Source organism: Silurus aristotelis (genome assembly GCF_946808225.1).
Source record: "Silurus aristotelis genome assembly, chromosome: 8".
Classification (NCBI taxonomy): Eukaryota; Metazoa; Chordata; class Actinopteri; order Siluriformes; family Siluridae; genus Silurus; species Silurus aristotelis.
Window position 1 is genome coordinate 10,066,763 of NC_139581.1, and position 9,534 is coordinate 10,076,296.

The window sequence follows — 9,534 nt, forward strand, 5'->3', positions numbered from 1 at the left end:
GACATTCCTTTATAATCAGGACTAATGAAGAGATAATGAAGGCCATCTGGCAACAGCCTAAGGAAGAAAAAACAGACAACTTAAATCAGACAAGTGACAGCCTTACCAGCACTTCATGCTATAAAGCACACACTCAGCACCTCAGATAGCGTTGTGACCTGCAGTAATTACTCTTCTTTCTGAGATCGTTTTGGTCCGTTCTCGCTCACCTCATAAAAATGACACAACACCGATGGGGCCGTGGTTTGTTTCAGAAAGTCAGCCGAAACATTAATCTCAATGTGCGTGTTCATGTATTACTGTTTTGGATTTGAGAGAAACCAGGACCAAAAGGCCAGCATGCTTTTACCATTTTCGAAACGTTATGCTGTAAACTGGGGTCCATAATATGGCAAAAATAGTTGATCATATTACTTCCAGTTCTCTTCAATCGTTTTGAAGATGTCATTCGAAGTCCAGACATACATTCCTTACTCAAATACGACAAACTTTTTTTTTTCTTTTACTTCACGTGTGGTCTCTGAATGATTTAGCATAAGACGCAAAAGAACTGAAAAAAAAATCTGAAAAGAAATACTCTATTGCTTTATGACCTAATGACCATCAGCCACATCTGAAGTGTATACGCGATTACCATGGACAATTATTTCGACACACTTCTCTAATCTGAGAAAAAAGAACATTAAACCTGTTTATAATGGAAGCCTGTGGGCAGCTGTTGTGGCAGCCAAAAAACTGTTATGTGAAACGCAGATCGGATGCTTTCATAATTAAATTTTTTTTCATTGGTAAAAGAAGTGCAACATAAACTTTTTCAGCCTAAAACCACAGGAAAGCTACTCCAGTGTTTGACATTATTTGGGGGTTTGATCCTAATTTTTCTCACTTTAAAAGCCAAATTGTTGATTTTCAAAATGTTCTATGGTTATACTGTTAAAAACTGATAAACGATTAGACAAAATTCAAAAAAAGATTTGTCTCAGGTATAATACTGTTTGACTTTAATACAGATTTTTCTGGATAGCGCTTTTAACTATAATCATCGTCGCAAACCAGCTTTACAGAAATAGAATAAGGATATAAATTTTACATGAATAAATGAGCTCCTATATGTTTTATCCCTTTGATAAGATTCAATTAATGTTAAAATTGCAATTGACTGTGATGCGTAACCATTAGTACAGTGAAGCATTAATGTGATTAGTGTACTGATGACCAGGTGAGTGAGAGAATAGTATATTTGGAGAGTTTAACACCTTTTGAAAGGCAATTTCTGAATATAATTCCATATATAACATATATTTTTATGTATTTATTTATTTATATAAATGGTTTTTTTTTTTACATTAACTGACACAACTCAAAAAATGCCCCAAGCCTTGTATGTATTTGGGTAATTGCGTATCAACTATAGAGTCATTAGATGGAGTTTATGGTTAATAATGCTGAAGTGAGCACTTCCATTCATAAGAATGAACACTGGTAGGAGCTGGTTATATTAAATCTGATTTGCTGCCTACATTCAGTGACCTTTTTGAATAGGACACCTGTAAATATGCTCATTTGAGCAGTTGTGAAATGCTTTTCTGTTCAACATGGCTGATAATTCTCTTCTGCCCTTTTATATCAGATATGTGCTTCTGCCCACAGAACTGCTGGCAGTCTAAGTCTTCTTCTGTTTAATAACTCGGAAAATCCCCAATGCCCTTTTTATACCAACCATCTCATCCCAACAACCATGCCTGAAAAGACTAATGTATAACGTGCCCTGATTCTGCATAATCATATGCAAATGATTGGCAGATTGAAAGAGTGCCTGAATACACAGTAGTTCGAATGTTCCTATAAAAGTAGCTGAGTAACAGTAGATGAGGAGCCACACAGTGGAACATTTGTGCATGCTGAATGCTCTGACCCCTTGCTCTTTGGCTGCCAGGGTGATCTTGAGTAGAAAGTCCTCCTCTACAAACGGACGCACGGCATCGTGGATGATGACCACCTTTGGTCTGGGAATCACGGGACCCTCTGCGCTCTCGCTGAACACCTGAAGACCGTTGAAGATGGATCTATGTCTCGTGGTTCCCCCTTTAACCACTTTTACCTTTGTATGATGAAACTGTTGTACGATGTGCAGCATCAGGTCATGGCTCTCCTTAGCAACTACAACAACAATGCAGTTGATCCATGAGATTCTGGTAGAAGAGAAGAAGTAAAAATGTCATGTTTAATGCGATTTAAAAACAAAACGCAGTTTCTTCGTGAAACTACTGTTCAATGTATAAAAGGAAGCGATAAAGACCAAAAGACAATAGCAAGTACAAACTATATATGCCGACAATAATACCATGAAGTATACAGAAACAAAAAACTTTACGATTCAGATAAATAGAAAATATATAGACGGTTTAGTAGCAGTGCAGAGATGATGATGATATTCACTGTAAAAGGGGGGGCTTTTAGAGGTATGCATCACCACCCCTATGTGCTTTTGTTAAGTGCTAAAAAAAAGATAGATAGATTTTTTTTTATTCATCCCAATAGGAATTTTTTAAATTACAAAATCAGTAATAAAGAGACATGGTACTCAATCAGTCACCTGACATCTGAGTCTAGAGATTGAGGAGAGTCATAAGTACATGTATGTATTGTCATATGTACAGAAATCTGTCATATACATCATACAACAAAATAATCTAAATTATAAAGTGAAAAAAAAAGATATGAATCTACAATCTGTGCTAGAAAGAGATCAGCCTCAGCTTTGTGTATTCATACCATTCGATTTTTCTAATAAACATTACTGTGCTCCTGGGCTTTCTTTCAATTCTACCATAAAACATTTGAAAATCAATCAATCTATTTATCTTCTTCTTCTTTCCGCTTCTCCCATTAGTGGTCGCTACAGCGGATCATCCGTCTCCATACCCCCTTGTTCTCTACATCTGCCTCTTTCAAACCAACGACATGCATGTCTTCCCTCACCACATCCATAAACCTCCTCTTTTGCCTTCCTCTTTTCCTCCTTCCTGGCGGCTGCATCCTCAGCATTCTCCTACTGATATACCCCATGTCCCTCCTCTGCACATGTCCAACCCATCTCAATCTCACCTCCCTCACCTTGTCTCCAAAACGTCCTACATGCGATGTCCCTCTAATGAACTCATTTCTAATCCTGTCCATCGTCGTCACTCCCAACGAAAACCTCAACATCTTCAGCTCTGCTACCTCTGCTCCCTCAGCTCCACCTCCTGCTTTTTACTCAATGCCACTGTCTCTAAACCATACAACATCGCAGTCTCACCTCCTATAAACCTTCTCTTTTACTCTCGCAGATACTCTTCTACAAACCACAAATCACTCCTGCTATCACTCTTCTCCACCCACTCCACCCTGCCTGCACTCTTTTCTTCACTTCTCTAACACACTTCCATTACTTTAAACTGTTGACCCCAGGTACCTGAACTCATCCACCTTCTACACCTCTTCTCTCTGCAACCGAACCACTCCACTGCCCTCCCTCTCATTCACACACATGTACTCTGTCTTACTCCTACTGACTTTTATTCCCCTTCCCTCCAGTGTGTACCTCCACTTCTCCAGGCTCTTCTCAACCTGCTCCCTACTCTCACCACAAATAACAATATTATCCGCAAACATCATAGTCCATGGAGACTCCTGTCTGACCTCGTCCGTCAACCTGTCCATCACCACTGCAAACAGGAAAGGGCTCAGAGCCGAATCTTGATGCAGTTCAATCTCCACCTTGAACCAGTCTATTGTTCCTATTGCACACTTCACTGCTGTCACACTGTCCTGTACCACCCTCACATACTTCTCTGACACACCTGACTTTCTCATACAGTACCACAACTCCTCTCTCGGCACCCTGTCGTACGCTTTCTCTAAATCCACAATATATTTATCTGCCAACCAATAATCAACTCATCTATCAATCAATCAATCTTTATGTATCTATTTATGTACATATACATCACATTTCTGGCATTCGGCAGATGCCAAAAAGGTAATCTGCTGTAGGATTAAGAGCCTCACTCAGAGGGATGGGATTTGAACTCATGACCTCTCAATCTAAAGTCCAGTGCCTTAACAAACAAACAAACAGACAAACAGACAAACAAACAAGCGACCTAACTACCCACCCACCCGCCTATCTATCCATCCATCCATCATCGGGTTGCTTAGTGATAGTGATTCCTTCTTATGGACCTCTAGACTTTAAAAACTGCATGACCCACAATGCAGCGCGCTTATATCGACTTATAAACACACGCCGGAGCTTTGCGATTTGTAGACACACGCGTTTAGGCTGATTGGATACAACGGCGGTAGTGATTTATCATCCAGCTGCATAAATCACCGGTTTCACACTCGGAACGTTTACTGGAGATGTGCAGGTCTTCAGCTTTCTCTAAGAGAGTCTGATCGCGGTGCAGATACTGTACCTTTCAAAGGTTTCGATGGTGAAGCTGATGAGTGGTCTGCTGAGGAAGGTGCAGAACTGCTTGGGGGTCTGAAGTCCTGTCCTCTCCCCGGTGCCAGCAGCCGGAAGAACCACAGCTACCGGGAAATCAACGTCGTCGCGCCCCATACTGCCTTCGCCGTGGTGGGGTTAAAATATCAGGAAAAGCCCCGGGTCGCCAGGCCGGTGCTCTTCCCTTGCTGCGAGGCTAGTCCGCTAGCTAACAAATCAGTCCGCTAGCTAACAAATACCGCCTGCAATCACGACTCTAAACCCGAACTGATGCCTCAGAAACTAACTTCCAAATACCAAATCCCTTTCTATACTTGTTCACTTTAGAGGGGGTGGAAATAGTGGCTTCTTCAGCCTACATAGTGCACTATAAAGATTATAGGAAGCTATTTGGGATTCAGCCTGCGGTACTTTCGCTTTAGCAGAGTATCTGCACATACACACATCGGGGAGCAAAACTCCTCAGCATTCCATCTCAGTGAAATATATTATTTTTACGAATTTCCTGTATTCTTGCTCAAATCCTTGTGTTATATAGAAAAATTTGTGCCATGTCAAGTCAAGAAGTCGATCCTGTTTAGACTATATAGGGGCGTGGCTACGTGGGTGGCACAGATTGGCATCTTGCCACCCCAGAAATCCAGGACTCCGGTTAAATTATATAAATAAATGATATTGTAGTGATGAGAATCTCAAAAGCTATGAGGAAGGATCTCAATTTTTATGAACAGCACTACAGTACACCTCAGACATGATGAAACTCTAATGAATAGACATTTGGTGCCACCCAGATGAGAATGGGTTTTATTTTGAGTCTTGGATCTTCTCAAAGTTTCTTCCTCATACCAGGGAGGTTTTTTTTGCCACATTTTCCACAGGCTCGATTATTAGGGATGAACTTATATGGGATCAATTTATAGGCAGATTTAGAAATTCATATCTTTTATACTATTTGTCTCTGTAAAGAAACAATGTCCATTGCTAAAAGCACTACACAAATAAAATTCATTTGAACTGAAATCTTGTGAAGTATCAGGAATTATAGAGCAACTACGAAGCCAGCATATGAGAAGGATAATGATCAGATGGTGCCCCCCCCCCTGTTGCCCCTTTCCAAAAAGCTGGAAAAGAAAATGTGACTTGCCATATTGTGGTCCAGTTTTGTATCAGAGCTGATGAGTCGTGGTGTACACCATACCAATGTCCAACAAGCAAAGTGTGTATAATCATGATTTAGGCTATGTACTGTGACACCGTTAATGCATAGATGCTGCTTAAGACATTTAAAGGAAAAGAGACGTATAAAATGTATGACCATTTAATACTTTTTATGCCGAAACAGCGAAATCGCCATCGTATGAAATAGTGCAATATAATGCCTGCATAAAATTACAACACGTATATGAAAGATTAGATGAACCACATGAATATATTACATCAACGTATACTTGCTAACAAGAAGTAAATATCTTGCAGTTACATATGAAAATGCTTTGTATTTACACACATTACACACAGGGACATTATTTATTTACACAGCTGTTCTCAAACATGAGATATTCAGGGTTTTCTGACTTTCAATGCATATTACAGCCAGTGATACGATATGATTTCTCGCAGAGAGACAGGATCATGGTCAGGTGATCATTTTAATATAGTGAAATGCCAAACTGACAGTCATTATGGAGTGTATAGGAAGCATGAGCAGTGGTTGTGTGGCACTTTGCTGGAGGCAGAGCCTGAAGCCACTTCATCTGAAATAGGCATCAATTTCCATTCAACTTTTTTATCCTTATATTCAATGCACACTGCTTCTGAGCTCTTTAGCTCTGTAGTCCTTCTTTCACAGGTAGTCCAAAGTCTTTTTTTTTTTTTTTTACATTACTTTCGGTGCCTCAGGACTCCGACTCGTGCCAGTTCCCGTTCACCTTGCTATTCCGGTGCTTCCTCTTGCTTTTGGGCTTGTGGACCTGCTGGCGTTGCGTGATGCCCTCAGACTTGTTCGCTGATTCGTTGTGCTGTTTCAGGTAACGCTTACACTTGCAGCCAGTCACCACTGTGATCTTGTAGGTCCTGGTGCTGCCATCCTGGCACTGCAGCTGAATGCGTTCGGTTCGGGTCTTGTCATTGACACAGCGCCAGTCCTGGCTGCCCCGGCGGCTCCTCGGCTTTTTACCATATCCCGCTATCCAGTTAGGGAGCATCTGGGCAGCGAGGCACTCTCCAGCACACACCAGTTCTTTAATGGGGTTGATGCTGGTGCACTGGCCATCCGAGATGTACTTCGTGGAGCGCAGTTCTCGGCAGCCCATCGGACCTGGATCTGGAACTAGAGAAGGAATTGTTTTAGAGGAAGATTTTGTATGATAAATAAAGTGTTAATTGTAATGCAATACTAGGTAATTATATATTTGACAACAAGCAGGTCCAAACATATGCTTTTTTATTTAATGTATAGGTAATGACCAACCAGTGATGAGACACCAATAGCTATTCAAAATTGCAAAGGAATCATGCATCTTTTTTTTTTCTTTTTTCTTTTAAGTCTGTACTATACAATTACCCTTTTCACCACGTTCCACCTATAGCAGAAGAGGAAATGGTTTAACACAGAGAAGTATGTTGTCTAAAAGTCGAATCCATTGTTGGATCAGCGTTGCTGTCTGATTCTATGAACATTCCTCTACCCTCAAGCTACACAACCTGACAGTGAAACCCAAGCCAAGCTGCTTTCACCACACACACACCTCAGCAACAATGAGCCCCCTTCTCTATGACAGCGTTTGATGAATGGAGACCGGAGAGGCCTTTCTTTCGCTCTGCTTCAGGTAGCAGGGATTCAAGACGCACATGGTGCTGACCGGAGACCGTGTGAGCAACTGAGATGCGGCGCCATTCACACTGCCTGACAGGATTCAGTCAGCAAGTATTGTGCTCTGATTTCTCTCATCTTTGCCAGTCAACATTGTTGCGTGCCAAACGAGTGCGTCATCCTTAAACACCTATTCGCTCTGAGAACCTCACTGAGACACTTTATACCTGGCAACATGGACAAACTAAACACTTTAGGACAAATGGATTTTTGTGGTTGGATGTGTGAAGTGTTCAAGCTGGAGATTTATATTTTAGCTCATAATAACTGGTATTAATAACTGACATAAAGCAAATATGTATTAAAATTAATTCTTTTAAAGAAACTCCTTCTTTCTCCTTACTGTCTGAGAGGGACCTGTATTAGAAACGTGTTTTCCTGATTAGATTAATCTATTTTTTTTTCTCATTCTATCCTTTTTCTTCCATTTTTTCCTTCCAACGTTCTTCCCACCTGTATCCATATTTCACAACTCTACAGCACTCTACAGCAGAGCTTTACAAACTCTGTAACCATTGATGCCTTCCAAAAAATATAATAGAAAACAGTCTTTGGATCCGTTTTGATTTATTAAAATCTCTGCAGAGATTTATTTTATTACCATTATGTAACTGTTCAGACCCACAAACAAATATGGATGATTATATGTACTTATTGGAGCCCTCATAACCCAGTTACACTGCATCAAAAATGTGGTTTCCAAAATCATATCATATATAAATGAATCTTGTTTACGTTTTTCTTTTATTGTTGCACTTGTTGAAGTATAAATTGTCACTGTAAAGGTCAAGTTGTACATTATACATTATAGATCTTTTCTCTTTTTTTTTTTTACTGTGTACCACATGGTTGTAAACAGTTTTTCCTAATCAGGGAACCATTTAAATGTAAAATACTTCTAGTGACTTCTTCAGTATGGATTTGTTTCTTGAATATTTTAGAATCAGAGAGCTTTCTATTACTGAAATGCATCTGATAGAAGATATCAGGTCTGAGCTGACTGTGGTGATGGAAGATATCAGGTTTAAACTGACTTTGGTGCTAGAAGATATCAGGTCTGAGCTGACTTTGATGGTAGAAGATATCAGGTCTGAGCTGACTTTGATGGTAGAAGATATCAGGTCTGAGCTGACTTTGATGGTAGAAGATATCAGGTCTGAGCTGACTTTGGTGATAGAAGACATTAGGTCTGAGCTGACTTTGGAGCTTAAACCCCTAAATATAAGAACTTTATGTAAGATAGAATTTCTTTATACAATAAAACAATACTATATAAAAATTCCAGCCTGAAGGGCGCGTAAAGAGCGCACCGACGACACGCGCGCGCACTCACCGGCTCGATCCCGCGCCGCGCTCTCGGACCAGGTACCTCCGCCACGCGCACGATTCAGGTCCGACTCATCCGCCGGTTCTTCAGCGGGATCCTCCGCCATGCGCGGGTACACAATCTCCGTGGCGTCGTTCTTTATAGCAGCGCTGGTCTTCATCAGAAAGCACACCAAAAACACCAGGCTGCGCGATTCCTCCTTGTGCACGCGCATGGCTCTGGGAGAAGGACTCGGACCAGATGATGATGATGATGATGATAAGGACGATGAGGAAGTTGATTAAGGATGACGATGATGATGATGATGATGATGAGGCTGCAGTCTCGACTCGACTTTAGCGTTTCCTCGTGAGGTCTTGGACTTTATATACGCGGCGGCTCAGGTGAATAACGCTGCGACGTATTGCGCACGTGGCCACGCCCACTTCTCCATGCTTTGAGTTGAATCCAGGCCACGCCCTAAAATCCGAAATACCCGAGAGCGTCTAAACAAAACACCACCACTGGATACCGTGTGCGGTTTGGGACGCGTCTCTAACATCTGGCCTGCTGTGACTTGAGTTATTTGATGTCATTGTTTAAAAAAAAAGAAAAAGAAAAGACAGGTCATTTTTTGGAAGCAGAAAATAGTGAGGCAGAATTAAATCACTTCGCATGAACATGATATTCAGCATATCCAGGGGTAATTCTAACTCACTTCCCAAATGGTACTGTATTATTATACCTACTGAGCTAATAAACTACTGAACCCTACTGCTTGTCTCCTGGGTGGCACCCTGAAGGCCTCTTTTGTGTTTTATTGTCATTTTCTTCCCAGGGAAAGTGGATGTAGTGTACAAGTAC

At 41.0% G+C, this 9,534-nt stretch overlaps 2 protein-coding genes across 3 annotated transcripts in view; both read right to left on the reverse strand.

Annotated features, from left to right (window-relative positions):
• crppa (CDP-L-ribitol pyrophosphorylase A) overlaps positions 1-5,536 on the reverse strand; it is a 30,716-nt gene extending 25,180 nt beyond the window's left edge. The window contains exons 1-2 of one of the 2 annotated variants that reach the window (XM_083548276.1): positions 4,464-5,536; positions 1,916-2,192 (exon numbers count right to left, since the gene is read on the reverse strand). In XM_083548276.1, the coding sequence (XP_083404402.1) occupies positions 1,916-2,192; positions 4,464-4,609 (423 nt within the window). In that variant the 5' untranslated portion in view covers positions 4,610-5,536. The remainder of the gene's footprint in view (positions 1-1,915; positions 2,193-4,463) is intronic. The other variant, XM_083548277.1, reaches the window with a different exon arrangement.
• Positions 5,537-5,794: 258 nt separating this feature from the next.
• On the reverse strand, positions 5,795-9,201 carry sostdc1a (sclerostin domain containing 1a). Its single transcript, XM_083548292.1, has 2 exons — positions 8,698-9,201; positions 5,795-6,821 (listed from the first exon to the last, which is right to left on the reverse strand). The coding sequence occupies exons 1-2, from the start codon at positions 8,903-8,905 to the stop codon at positions 6,388-6,390; spliced, it is 642 nt and encodes a 213-aa protein (XP_083404418.1). The 5' UTR covers positions 8,906-9,201; the 3' UTR covers positions 5,795-6,387.
• Between the last annotated feature and the right edge of the window lie 333 nt (positions 9,202-9,534).